The 15,034-nt window shown below is 40.3% G+C and overlaps 1 protein-coding gene across 3 annotated transcripts; it reads left to right on the top strand.

Annotated features, from left to right (window-relative positions):
• Window positions 1-357: 357 nt before the first annotated feature.
• Window positions 358-13,791, top strand: LOC115780923 (ras association domain-containing protein 1). 3 transcript variants are annotated; one of them, XM_030730370.1, is made up of 7 exons: window positions 358-650; window positions 1,995-2,369; window positions 3,439-3,563; window positions 11,969-12,073; window positions 12,173-12,458; window positions 12,553-12,668; window positions 12,762-13,791. In XM_030730370.1, the coding sequence occupies exons 2-7, from the start codon at window positions 2,051-2,053 to the stop codon at window positions 12,906-12,908; spliced, it is 1,098 nt and encodes a 365-aa protein (XP_030586230.1). In that variant the 5' UTR covers window positions 358-650; window positions 1,995-2,050; the 3' UTR covers window positions 12,909-13,791. The 3 variants fall into 3 exon arrangements, with proteins under 3 accessions (XP_030586230.1, XP_030586229.1, XP_030586231.1); XM_030730369.1 differs by having other exon boundaries at window positions 359-650; window positions 2,011-2,369; XM_030730371.1 differs by lacking the exons at window positions 358-650; window positions 1,995-2,369; window positions 3,439-3,563 and adding an exon at window positions 9,357-9,842.
• Window positions 13,792-15,034: the final 1,243 nt, after the last annotated feature.

Genomic DNA, 15,034 nt, shown 5'->3' with positions numbered 1-15,034 from the left:
AAAACTCCCTTTCAAACTGCGTTCAGGTAGAGTCACCCAGTTGCAGTAGAGATGCCTCTTTCTAAGTTCATATTCTTGTTATGCAGACTTCACTCTGAATGTTGGATTGTTGACTTTTTGCACTCTGGAAATCTTGAAGGATCGAGCATTTTACTAAATTAGAATTTATTTATATCTTTGAAGTTATTAGTGGTGTGGCAGATAAAGCCCAGATCTGTGATGTTTTGTGATAGTGGTCTTAGTGGTGGTGGGGAGTTTGCACGCCCGCTCAGCTGCGCTCGGGACTCAGAAGCACCCCCTACACGAAAACATTCCGGATGTCGGTGCAGCTCAGTCTCATCTCACTCTCTCTTTTTCATGATAGGCCGCTTCCTCCTGCGGCGCAGCCCGACTCAACAGATGGGTAACATCTTGAAAGACGTGCTCTGGCTCTGCTCTTAATACTCTGATGTTACCGTTAAAAGTAGGGCCTGGCGTTTCGTTCGCTGTGAGCGGCCGGTGATGAGAGATTATTTCCAGCGATGTAGCCGAAACTGCACACCTCCGTTATTTGGAAACCTTCAGAAATTTCAGCGGAAAGTTTTCCTCTTCGGATGGAAGAAGTTTTGAGACAAAGCGGCTGCCACGGGGCTGTTTTCACCCGTGTTTTGGTAAGTTAGACTTAAAACACTAGATTTTAATTTGCCTTTATTTTTTCAAAAGTGATTCGTTTAATACGGAGCTGTTTGGGAATTAAGGCTTAAATTACCCCCCCGCGTATTTTTACATGAGGATCGAACTGATTTATTTCTCGTGAAAAAAAATATTGAACGGTCCGTGTCATAGTTTAACATGTGGCAGCAGCTTCTTATTTTTTAGATTATTGTCTCCTTTAGCAGATGTTAGCGTACAGATTGCTTACATTACGAACCTCCAGACAAACATACATTTGTCTACGTGAAAATAGCCGCAGGGGGGGGGGAATACATAAGAAGAAAGCAACAGTATGTGAGGCCTGCTTAGTGCCAGAGTACACATTTGGTTTATTTGCTCTTGTTTTGTATTTTAATAAAGTTTTAAGGTATTTGTACTCCGGGGCGTTTCCAGAATTGTTATTTATTTATTTTTTTTAAACAAACAGGCAAGAGGGTCCCCTCAGGAGTTCAAAATAAACACCAAGCCAAACAGCTTGTAAACTGGTTGATAGTTACGTGAGTTTGAATGATTTTGTGGACACGCAGACTTCCATCCATCCTGAAAATGTATCAGGAGATGTGGCCGCACCATAACAACTAGATCACAGCACTGAAACAACCATGAGGTGATGGAGCCAACAAAAGGCAGTGTGATTACTGTCACTATTATGTTTTATTATACTGAGAGTTAGCAGTAAAGAACAATGCCACATTTATGCTTTTATTCGTGCAGTTTCATGTTTATACTTCACTACCTGTCAAAGGGGCATTATCTTTTATTCGTTTGAATTTGTAGACGTGAGATTTTACATACAAAACAATGAGTGTATAATTTAGGATGTGATGTTAGTGAGATGTAATTAAGATTAAATCACTATCAAGATGCTGGACATTGACATTATATAACATTAATATGCTGTTTATGTGTTTAATCTAATAATATCATATGTAAATGGGGAAATGGGGTATTCTCCTGTATCAAAAGTACTTTCACATTTGATACTTAAGTACCTTAAGCTGATATTACCTAATAAGAAAGTTCAGGGCTTATATATTATCCATTACTAGATGTATTTTGTTTGAAATTGTGGCATTGCTACTTTTTCTCAACTAAATATATTTTTTAAAATATTTTTTAATAGAGTTTAGTTCCCTGGTAGATGAGGCCCAACATTCAGAATTTGTGACTAAATGAAAATGAAAGCATTAACACTAACTTGATGATTTCTAATGAACTCACAAAGTGACACAAGTTAAAAGGTTAAGGACATTTTTGTGTGTGTGTGTGTGTTTACCATGTTGTACTCTTATTATATATAGTCTGTTTTTCCGTCAGTTACTGATAAAATGGAGGAAACCCTGCACTGAGTGACACAATGTCTTGGGAGGAGTTCATCGAACTCCGTGACCTCAGATCGAGCAAAGAGCAGATAGAGCTGACAGGTACACGTGCTCCGTGCTCACCTCCGCGCCTGGAGAGAACTAACGCCCTGAGGATCAGCCCGGGAAAGGTCCCCGACCTGCTGAGCCGTGTGGGCATCATCAGAGTACTGAGCAGCAGCCAGGACCCCCCGCTCACAGAGGAGAAGGGAGAGGGGCACAACTTCCAACCCTGTAGCCACACTCAGCCCACGTGGTGTGACCTGTGTGGAGACTTCATCTGGGGACTTTACAAGCAGAGCCTGCGGTGTGTCAGTGAGTTGGCTCATATATACTCTTTGTGCATGGGTGTGTGCATGTGTCAAAACTTTTGTGCATATGCATGAAATGCGCCTACTGACAGAAAAAGGAAATTTACTAACACAGAGGAAGAGGCAACCACCAGAGTACCTGCAAGCCCAGACAATCTTCCCAGCTTGATGACTTATACAAGACTTTATACTAAATAAGCATAAATGTTCTCCATGTTACCATTTTGGGAAAATAAAGAGAATTGTGACCTTTAGGTCAGGATAAATGTCAGTACTATACAGTTTTTTTTATTATTTAGATGTACCCAGGATCTGACATGCATACACTTGGTGGTTTGGTCATCATCTAGGCTGAGTTTCAGCTACAGTCATACTCAGAAATTTCTCAGTCTCTAACTTCCTTTCCATTGACTGAAACCCACCTAAATAAAGAGCTGTGGTTTGTGCAAAGCATGGGGGGGCAAAGTGTCTCTTAAGTATAATCTGAATATGAAATATTGTCACACTCTTAAACTGATTAATACAGAACACACAGAATTCAAGTCTTTGCAAAGACAAATACTGTGAGTCTTCCAGCTGGCAATATCTTTTCATAGCTTAACTGAGTGGAGATTGCCATTTCAATTTCTTCAATCAAATATTTTATTCATTTTATATGTGTCTAATAATATGGACTGGTGCTTACATACTAATTTTCTACTCTATTTAAGCACTTTCTCATTCATGTGCATGCTTTTTGTATGCCTAAGCACTTTTAGCCTAACGCTCCAATCAATGCTGTGGGGAAATTCAGGGTTCAGTATCTTGCTCAAGGACACAGATCAGAGCAAGCAGGGAATCAAGCCACCGACCTGCCAGGTAGTAGATGACTCACTCTACCACCTGACCTGCCAATATAGTTTTATTCATTTTTATTGTGCTATAAACAAAAACTGCAAGTAAAAGCCAAATTACAGTAACTGTAGTGACCTTTAACATCCAGCAGACGAGAGGCCATCACACTTACACAATGTTTTTTTTAATCGTGCACATGTCTGGCAGCATCAGTCTAAACTGACTTTCTGAATTTTCAGATTGTAAATTCACATGTCACTACCGATGCCGTGCCCTGATTCAGCTGGACTGCATCTGGGAACGAGGCTCCGCGGCTGACCCCACATATGTCGTGGAGCACACCATAGAAACGGATACAAATGTGGTAAGAGCACAGCTGACTCGGCATCCTTTATAACTTCACAGCCACCTTTGCTCTTAATCAGCTGCATTACTAGTTGGTTCCACTTGCTTTTTATGCCATCGTCAATGGCACATAATATGCACTTTTTGAGACCTCTGAATTGTGCTCGTTACTTAATGCACTGACTGTTTAGACTGCATGTTAGCTGTGCTCGAGTGTTTCAGGGAAGAAATTAATTGCTTTATGGTGAAAACAGGAACCGTGTTAACCCAGCAATAAATGCACACAGTTCACACCCATTCACTAACTGCACAGGATTAACTAACGGTTGCACCACCCTTTCAGATTTAGTTATATTTGCTGTTAGCATTGGCCTACATTGCAATTCCTGATAGGACAGACATTAAAAATATGATATTTTTAAGGGGAAGTTAAGTCATTCAGAGGGGAAGTTTGTTTACTGAGGAACAAAAAAATGTAACTGTAACACCATTTATAAGGTGTGATTTGTACATTAAAACCCATATTTGAGTATGACACATTCAAGAAAAAAACACTACAGCAACAAAATTTGATAAGAGTCATCACCTTTCATTATCCTAATGTGTACTCAGTTGAGACAGTAAAGACTGAAGTGTGTATAAATATAGATGGGTATTGTCCCAGCAATAGCAAGAGTTTTATGTCTTAGATCAGTCTTTGCTAGTAAAATATGCAGTCATGTGAACAAGACATTTTTCACAGTACTCTGTGCAGTCATGTGAAAAAATAAGTACACCCCATGATTCCGTAGCTTGTGGAGCTTGTAGAACCACCTCTTCGGCAGAAATAACTTGCGTAACTGTTTTCTGTATGACTTTATCAGTCTCTCACGTCATTGTGGAGGAATTTTGATCCACTTGTCTTTACAGTGTTGCTTCACACAGTTGAGGTTTGTGGGCATTCGTTTATATGCAGTTGGCGTAACGTCAGACCACAGTGCTTCAGTCAGGTTTGAAGTCTTGAGTTGGACTCGGCCATTGCAACATCTTGATTATTTTCAGCCATTCTTTTGCAGATTTGCTGCTATGCTTGGGATCATTGTTCTGTTGTGTGACCCAATGTCAGCCAAGCTTTAGCTGTTGGACAGATGGCCTCATATTTGACTCTAGGATACTTTGGTATACAGTTCATGGTTGACTTAGTGACTGCAAGGTGTTTAGTTTTTTCTAAATGTTTTGTCATGAACATTAACATTTAACATGCTAACCGAGGCCTACAGAGTCTGAGAGGTAGCTCTTGGGTGTTTTGCAGTTTCTCAGAGCCTTACACAGAATGGCTGTGTTGAATTTGTTTGGAAGATTGTGGCAGTATGTTAATACAGACCTGAATGCTCCAGACCAGAAAACTACCAAATCTTCTGCCTTTAGAGAGGCAATCACATTTGCTTGTGATCAGTTAATCAAATGTATTTGATTGGCAGCACCTGGCTGCTATTTAGCATCCTAATTTCTATGGCAGCAGTAAGGGTGTGCTTGGCTTTTCACAGGCACGCATAGAGTCCAGTGAAAACTTTCCTTTTTAACACAACTGTAAACACAGAACAAGCAGCAAAACTATTTAAGTTTCTCTTGCAGAAAAGTAGGATATACCAGTAATCAGTGAATCAGAAAATATCCTATATTCTGTTTTGAGTGATTTTTCACCTGAATTCAAGGCAAGTCTCGGTTGCTCTATATACATCAGTAGAAGAAAACCCCTCACTAAAGTTGCTTTGGACCACCATAGTGGGAACTCTCCAGCGCAGTAGATATTCAACAGAGTATGTTTAGATCTTGTGAGTTGGCATTCTTCACTCTATAAAGCGCCTGTTCCTTATCAAAAGAATATAACAAGCTGCCATGAAAGCATTGCTGGAAAATGAAGAAGAAGAAGAAGAAGAAGAAACAGCCTTTATTGTCCCACAGAGGGGAAATTTGGGTGTAACAGCAGCCGCAGTTATTATAAATATAAATAAAGATATAATAATTCACACTATTAAGAAAAGAATATATATAAAATCAACAAACAATATTAACCTTAATACTACTAATAATAATAACACTATATACAATGTACATGATGTGCCTGTGTGTTGAACCTTAACAGGCCGGACTATTTACAGTATATTATATATTATCCTACATTGTGTAGGCTATTGTGGTTTTTGTTGGGAGCAGTGATGGTTATAAAGTCTTACAGCTGCTGGGAGGAAGGATCTGCGGTAACGCTCCTTTGTGCAGTTAGGATGCAGCAGTCTGTAAATTAGTGCGGAGCTGCTGAAACTGGCTGCCTGCTCGCGCGGCGCCGGAAGTAAGAAAAAAAAAAAAAAAATTTGAGCTTTGGTATTTGGTATTTGTATTTGATATTGGTATTTGAGCTTTGGTGTGCATACTTGCAAGTGTACATGTATACTTGTACACATTAGAAAAACTACTTGCTGCCAGGAAATTAACAGTCAAGTTCAGAGCATTGAAAAAAAACCAACTTGTAATACTACCCTCTGTGAGCTTTTTAGCATTCAACTGTTTCACTCATGGCTCAATAAGAGTGGGCTGCTCAGTTGAATATTTTGCACAGTTAGTTAAAATTTGAATAATACTTGTGACCTGTGCTATAACCGTGCATACTTTGGGCATAAAAGTATATTTATTTGTGGATGATGGCTGTTTGATCCAGATAAAAACAGCTGATTAATAATCTGTTTTGGCAGATTTTAAGTGTCTGTACCAGTGCACCACTACTAATTTCAGATGCACCCCATATTGTTTTTTAATCCAGTCCTGGCCTGCTGGATGTCAGAACATTATGGAGGATTTCTGGGTGTAGCATCAGAAAACTAATTAGTTCACACTAGCAGGCTTCCAAGTATTCCTTACTAATATATATCTGCTAATATTTACCCTCACATCAGTGATCTCTAAATGCAGAAGGATGCTGCCAGCTCCTCAGCCTGTAGGAAAATAGATGAAGCCATTTGGAAATACTACACCACTGTGATCTTTGCTCTTGGATAGAGGTTCTTTACAGTGTTATTACTTGAGTCTATGAAAACTACACATTATGGATTTGATGTTTGAGATGAACAGAGGTAAAGGGCACAGTTTATTTATCACAAATGATAGATGCTGGAATAAAAAACACTTGTGTTGCAGCTTTAAATGCCAGTTATTTTGTAGCAAAAATTACAATTTTGTCAGCATGTCTGATTTTAGCTTTTTGATAGCATGATTCTAGCCACAGAATCTGCAAACCTTTGAATTACTTTTTGTCTTTAGTCACATCATAGTAACAGTTCCCCTGGTGGCTCAGGAAGTGTTTCCATTGCTGCACAAGAATACTTAAAATCTGGGCTGCAGCTGCAACAGTTTTTTTTTTCTCTTTTGATTAGTAATCTAACACAGAGCTGCATTTTTCACAAATTACTTAATATGAGCCCAGGAACTGTTGTGACACTACAAACTGATTTAGCCGTTGGTCCTGCTGGTTACACAAACCCAGGATTTTACAGCAACACTGAACAAGAAGCTGTATTTTGTGCTGATTTGCCACAGTATGGTACAGTGTACGGTACATGATACATACATGTTCTGTCGCTCCATTTTTGGGAGAAGCTCCCATTGCAATATCTCAGCCCACTGTAATATATTCAAATGGCTTGTATTTTCTGAAGACTCCAAAATATTATATTTATATGAAAAAAATAAGAAAATAATATGAAATGGAATTTTCTGAAACAGTTAAAACAGGCTTTTCACTCTGTGTCAGCTGAGGTAGGCTCCAGCACCCCCCGTGACCTTAAGTTGGACGAGCTGTTAAGAAGATGGATGACCTAATTAAAGTATCACATTTTTTTCACGTGATGTTTAATGCCCTCATCATGTGGACAGTTGCATAGCTTGTAACAACTGTACAGTCTGATGCTAAGGGAGGTTTGAGGAAATTAGCTCGGCTTATCTCAGCCTGAGTTTAGACAAACAACTCAGACAGAAGAGACAGAAAGTCTGTGTTAGAAATGAGATGTTGCAGGAAGTGGACACTCAAGACAGGGTCTAATTCTGCATTTACTGGGGGGGATGGGAAGTGGAGACAAGAAAGATTCCCATTGTGAGTTCTTGAGAGGACCCATCTCATATTTGCTTTATTTTGAGGCACGTCTCTTTTAACTAACTTCAAGAATTCAAGGATTCTTTATTGTCATTCGCATCACATTTACATGCAGTGGAACAAAATTCTGTCCTTAGGTCATGACATTTTTCAGGATATTAAAGAAGACTAAATATAAATATAACATAAGAATAATAATAAAAAGAAAAGATAAGAAGGGGACCTGCATCCTGCCGTGCTTTCAAAAAAAAAAAAAATCTGAGCCTTCTGGTCAATTTCCCTAACAAGTTGCACCAGATGTTTTTGGTAGCCATCAACAAGCTTCTGGCATAATTCTGACTGGATATTATCAGAATCTGTAGAGGTTATTTAAATTGATGATGTTGTTTAGAAATGGCTCCAAGAGATGTTCTCAGTTTGTGTAAATCTACAGTTCTCCTTCTTAGATCTTCACTGAGTTCCTTGGTCTTTCCCATTGTTCTGAGTATGGGTCAATCCAGTGAGTGCTGTCAAACAAATCCTTTTTATGCCAGCAAAGAGACACTACCAGCTGTAGTCAGTAATGATCAGTAATGAGAAGTTAATAAGACTTGGCCTTGTGAAGTTAAGTGAATTTAAGATTTAAGTGAGTGTATGTATATATTTCATATTGTATGTCTACTTTTGACCCTGTGTGGATTAGAAAAAAAATCCCAAATAAATTCAGACTTGTGCACCAATTCTTGTTTTTTAAACTCATTAAAGATGTATGCTGTACAATCGTTTTACCCTGGAAAAACAACAGTTCACAGAAATCATTAAAAGCCCCAAATTACCATAACATTCATGTCCACAATGAGTGTATTTTTCACAACAACCAGTTTTTCATTATACACTTAATGAGTGTGTCTGGTTGATTAGTCTACACCTATGTTTTTAGAGAATGGACCGTTTACATGGTCTCTTAATCATGCATAGATATAAATACATTTTGCTGTATATAAACATACAGTCAGTCTCATATTTGTTTTGATCTACCACCTCTACTTTCTTTGCTTTTCTCAATGGGACTAAGTATATTAGTTTGCCAGCAGCACAATGAGACCAAACAGTTCAGTAGCACGTGAGTTGCATTAAGGCTAGTTGTAGGCTCCCATGTTATGGGGGCTAGATCTTCCACTTCACTGTGGATCCTATATTTCTAAGAAAGTCAAATAAAACAACAGAGCAGCATTTAATTTTAATTGATCAAGACATTGTGTAAAAAACATAATCCAAGCTACATAATTGTTAGGTTATATTGGTATGGTAAATTATACAAGTTTTAAAGTTTATGTTTAGTGTATATAAGTTAAAAAGTTTAACGTGCACACTCCGCATGCTGGGAAACTCAAAATTGTCCCACACTTCCTGACCGTGTGCTGTGTGCGGTGGGACCAGCGGGCCCCTGCAACACGTGAATAGGTCGGCGGTCCGTGGGGAAGGGGAAGGGGAAGGAACAGCAGCAGCAGCAGCATCCCCCCTCCTCGGGAAAAGGGAGAGAAAGAAGGGGGTGAAGGAGTGCCGCTGAGTGGAGAAGGATTTGGTATTTCCTTTCTGTGTCCAATCACTGCCGGCTGCGGCGGTTTGTGTGTATTTCCAAACTCAGACGACCTGGGTGGGGCTTCATCGGGGGGGAAGGAAGCGGGGCTTGTAGGGCGGGGACGTGAACACATCCTGTTTCACACAGTTTGTACAGTGGGAACGTGGCCGGTAGGCTGAGTTCGAGGAGATTAGTGAAATCTTGTTGATAGTTGTTGACGTTTTTTAGCGATATTTTGTCGTCTGCGAGATATTTTAACATAACCGTTCAGGGTAGCGACCATTTGCCGATTAGGACTTCTTTTTTTTTTTAGACATAGCTGAGAATCTCAAATAACCTCACCCGAAAGCGATTCGTTTTTACGGGTTTTGTGGTTTAAAGTTAAGTTACGGTTCTTGACTTTGGTAGTGGATATTAAAACAGTAGTCAGCATGACAACCGCGGCTAGTAGCTCGGACAAAACTCCCTCCTTTGAGATGACCTGGGGCAGCTCCACCAGCAGCGGCTACTGCAGCGACTCGGACTCGGACTCCGAGTTCGAGCAGTACTTCACCGCCCGGACATCTTTCTTCCCCAAAGTCCGTAAAGATAACGTCAGTCCCGCAGTTAAGCAGGTGAGAAATATGATTTTAAAAACACTTTAGGTTTTAATAAAAGTTCTTAACTATAAAAGGGAAGTGAATCCGTGGGTGTTCAAAAGCAGAACTGTGTTCTCGCGTTATTTCCCCATTTCTGTTCATCAGTGTTTGGTTTATGATTGAGTTATTTACTTCTGGGATGAGTTGCTGGGCAGCCTTCTTTGTAGATGCTGCAGGGAAATTAGTTGTTTTGCTCAAAGGAACCCCAGCAGACTAGATGGTTGTCAACCCTGCAGACTCAAGGGTGGAGTTGTGGCTCTTCTAGTTTTAAGTAAACAGATTAAAGACTTGTGTGAACCTTATAAAATGCAAATCAACCGTAGTTAATTCTTGAATACAAACACACATACTCACACACGGGTGTATCTATCTTGTTGTAACAAGCACAGACCCACGGCTGAACTAATGCTCTAGTGACGCACCTCGCTTCTCAGGTTTCCAGCCAAACACCCACCATTCATTGTGTCTCTCAAGTTTTTCACATTAATTTCTCAATCGCACATGAGTCATGGGGTGTTTTGGATTTCTTCATTTTTACATTTTTTTTTTGGTCTTTAGTCATACACACACCCACATGGGTATCAGGTTTCTTTACTGTGGGAAACGAAAGCAGATTAATGTAGAAATATTTACCATAAACTATCCTCTGTGTAAAGGTATTTTTGTATGTTCTTGCCACACAGTACACAATGTTTATGTGTGCATAATTTTCTCCCACCACATATTGATTTATTGATTTGTTTAACAGCAGCATATTAACTCAGAAGCCTTATTGATCTCACTAAGGATTACGGCTATGAATATTTCCATCCTGCATCTCTATTTTTCTTAGGTAGTTTGTGGTTCAACAGATTTTTTTAAATGACAGGTAGCCTATAAGGAATTAAATTTTAGTATTTAATCTCCTCTTAAGTGACAGTCCTGGCTACATCTGAAATATTGGCTACTGCTCCTGAGGAAACCCCTGCTTCTACCATGAATAATTATACAGTGAACACTGAATTTGCACTGCCTCAGAACTCAATTGGAAGATGCAAGGAAAAGCCTGAGTTTTAAGGTAACAGTCCTGCATCTGCTGGGGGCCAAGTGTGCATGACTGAAACATGACTGGGAGTTTGCGGTTGATGAGGCAGCTGACTTCACAGGATGCGACTGCAAAACAGAGGAGGGCATTGTCTCTCCCTGCTTGCAAGAGCCAATGAGGGGTGGCTATTTTTACATGAATACCAAGTTGAGGAATGCAGTGTGGAGCCGTTGGCCACAGTCATCATTGCAAACAGCTGCAAGTTGCCCCCCCTTCCTCTTCCTCCCTCACTCCCTCCTCCCTTTAGCCCTCCTACATGGAGGCATCAGAGTCGCTGGACTGGATTGGACAGAGCTGACATCATTGTGTTCGCCTCTTTTGCTGCGTTGTCCGGAAGTTGGGAGTCTGATGCAACTGGTGCTCGCTGTTAGAAATGTAGAAATGCAGAACATCAATTAAAAACACCTTTACCGATGTGTGTCACACTCTTGTTCCAGCAGTATTGTTGGTAGAAGAACCCGCAGCAATCAAATTTTACTCACATTACATATTAATGGCCTTATGATTCTACAGTAGAAACACCCTCTGTAAAAATGAACACGTTGAAGGCAGGCAGTGTTTTCATTCAACACTAATGCACAGGTTTTTCCTGCATATAAATAAAGTTTCACATTGATCAAAGATGTTTTGGCCTTCCACTGATGGGAAACCACTAGGACTATGATTTTTAAACCAGCTGTTTTTTAAGTGGGGTTTTATTTACTCAAGATAACATTTTAGTTATGGCCAAAAAAAGGGCAGGAAAATGCTTAGACTTCTCTTGAGTAAGGTGCCACAGACTCTTTGCCTTAACTGTATCTGGGCAAAGATAGATATGCAGACATGGACTTGTGTAGTCACCCCTCAAAGGCTCATTTTGAGCGGGAAAATCCCTGTAATGTTCTAAGACATGGTCATAAAAGGGGGCTTTCCTGCATTAATCTGTGGGTTGTGCTGTTTCTGGCCTGTTCCTGTCATTTGTTGGAGGGGAGCACTGACACCTGGTGGTTAAAGACTGTAACTCTTCTGTTCCATCCAGGATGAGCAGATTGAATGGAGTAAGCAGGAGCTCACAACAGCAGACACTCAGCAGAAAGTGAAAGAATACAATGCTCAGATCAACAGCAATCTCTTCATGAACATGGTGAGCAATGATTTTTTTTTTTTCCACAACAAATCCCCACCTTTCAGTGTAAAAGTTTTATCTTTTAGTTTAATGTTTTTTTGTTTTTTACCTTAACAGAACAAGGATGGGTCCTACACTGGCTTCATCAAGGTGCAGTTTAAGCTGGCCCGCCCCGTGTCTGTTCCAACCCCAAAGAAAGGGGGTAATGATGCAGGGGGGAGGAGGGCCAGCGGAGTGAAGCGGCGCACCTCTTTCTACCTGCCGAAGGACGCATCCAAGCATTTGCACATAAGTTCTCGTACTTCGGCTCGCGAGGTCATCGAGGCTTTATTGAAGAAGTTCACTGTTGTGGACAATCCTGGCAAGTTTGCTCTGTTTGAGCGCAGTGAGCGGCATGACCAAGGTATTCTGCTTTAACATTAAATCCTGATTTCTTTCTCTTTTTTAAAAGAATTGAAAGTGTTTGGTGTTCACTAAGTGGATTCTTTCTCTTTCAGTTTATATTCGTAAGCTGTCTGATACTGAGCATCCCCTCCGTCTGCGTCTGTGCGCTGGGCCGAATGAGAAAGTCCTCAGCTTTGTGCTCAAAGAGAACGAAACTGGTGAAGTCAATGTGAGTAAAACATGAACACATCTAGATCCCACATAAATGGATGGTTCTTATTGACATATACTAACTTAACTTCTCTCCCACTCTCATTTGCAGTGGCATGCCTTCTCCATGCCCGAGTTAAAGAACTTCCTGCGGATTCTGCAGCGTGAAGAGGAGGAACACATCAAGCAGATAGTGCAGCGGTATGCTCTGGCTCGCACTAGAATGCAGGAGGCTCTGACTGGCTCGACTCCCGGCTGAGATGCCCATGCTCCGGGGGTTTTAGCATGCACCCTTTGGCTGGACAATCACCAGAAGATGACCGGTCATCGCTGCATCCAAAGATCCCAGAGAATCCAACTCCAAACGCCTCTTGGTGAACGAGAGTGTGAGACAGGGCGCAAGACTATGAGAGAGAGAGAGAGCGAGAGAGAGCGCTAGCGCGAATGTGCGTGTGAGATGATGCGAGAGATGAGACGTGCCTTACACCTGGAGAGTCTGATGTGCCTGAGAGAATGAGTTGAGAGAATTGGAGACTGGCAGATGAGACAGTTAATGTCTTTAGCTACCGGGTATCATGTGGCTGTCCTGTACCTCAGCTGTGTCACTTTAACTTGTCATTAAAAATTCCTGTTATTTTTCCAGAAAACAAAATTGGTGATATCTAAAATAATGCATTAATCCCGTTTACCTGCACTCAACAACCTACGTAGCCCTTCTCACCCTTGAGTTAAACAGACATCTGTTGCTGAAAGGTAGGATTTTCATGTGACCCGAGCTCTGAGTCTGCCATGACCTCTTTTACACCCCTGATGGGTGCAACTCTGAATTTCACTGACAATTTGTGAGTGTGACTGATGTATGGACATTTGTATGCGACTATGAATGTCTGTGAGAACAGTGCCCAAGTCACTCTATGTTGACTGGAATCTTGAATGAATATTGCTATGCATCTGATTAACTGGACATTGCCTGTCATTCCTTTATATCTTTGTTTTTTCTGTCCTTTAAACAAAATGTTTGTCTTTTGTCACTCAGCTCACTTTCACTGTATGTAAGTCTATGCACAAATTTATATGTTGTAGCAATCTGAAGAATGTTGTGACAGATGTGCACTGCGTTTAGTAAAGATTTATCAAAACTATTAAGTTTTTGTTTGTTTGTTTGTTTGTTTGTTTTTTTTACAGGTTAGGTGCTGTGAAAAAGTATTTGCCCCATCTTGTTTGTTCTTTTTGTCACACTTTAAGATCATCAAATATTAATATTAGACAAAGATAACACAAGTAAATCCAAACTGCAGTTTTAAAATTATGGTTTGATTTAAAGGGTTAAGGGAAAAAAGTTATCCAAACCTACCTGGCCCTGTGTGAAAAAGTAATTGCCCCATAAACCTAATAACTGACTGTACCACTCTTAGCAGTGAGAAATGCAGGATCAGAGGTGTTTTAGATCATTGTCCTGCCGCGTAATCCAATTGCACTTGAGCTTCAGGGCATGAACTGATGGTTGGATTTTCTGGTAGAGAGCAAAATTCATTGTTCCATCAATTGCAGGAAGTTGTTCAGGTCCTGAAGCTGCAAAGCAGCATCACACCATCACACTACCAGCACAATATTTTGACTGTTGGTATGATTTTTTTTTTTAATGAAATGCTGTTAGTTTTATCCCAGATGTAATGGGATGCAAACATTCCAAAAAATTTCCACTTTTGTCCACAAATATTTTCCCAAAAGTCTCAGAGATCATCAAGATGCTTTTTGTCAAGTGTGAGATGAGCCTTTGTGTTCTTTTTGGTCAGCAGTGATTTTCTCCTTGGAACTCTCCCATGGATGCCATTTCTGCCCAGTCTCTTTCTTATCGTTAAATCATGAAGTCTGATCTTAACTGAGATAAGTGAGGCCTGCAGCACTTTAAATGTTGTTCTGGGTTCTTTGGTGACCTCCTGGATGAGTCTTCGATGTGCTCTTGGAGTAATTTTGGTGGGCTGGCCACTTCTGGGAAGCTTCAGCACTGTTCCAAGTTTTCTCCATTTCTGGACAATGCCTCTCACTGTGGTTCACTGGTGTCCCAAAGCATTAGAAATGACTCTGTAACCCTTTACAGACTGAGATATCACTGACTTTGTTTCTCGTCTGTTCTTGTTTCTTTAGATTGTGGCATGTGTTGCCTTTTGAGATCTTTAAGCCTATTTCATGTTGTTAGATGGGTTTTCTTTAAGGGATTTTTTTTTTTTTTTTCATTCAACAGATCTGACAGTAATCAGGCCTGGGTGTGGCTAGTGAAATTAAACCCAGCTTTCCGAAAAACAAACGTGGTTAATCACAGTTAATTCATGATTTAACAAGAGTGGGTAATTACTTTTTCACACAGGCCCAGGTAGGTTTGGT

This window comes from Archocentrus centrarchus, chromosome 5 (genome assembly GCF_007364275.1).
Source record: "Archocentrus centrarchus isolate MPI-CPG fArcCen1 chromosome 5, fArcCen1, whole genome shotgun sequence".
NCBI classification, from domain to species: Eukaryota; Metazoa; Chordata; class Actinopteri; order Cichliformes; family Cichlidae; genus Archocentrus; species Archocentrus centrarchus.
This window is presented reverse-complemented; position numbering and strand designations above follow the sequence as displayed.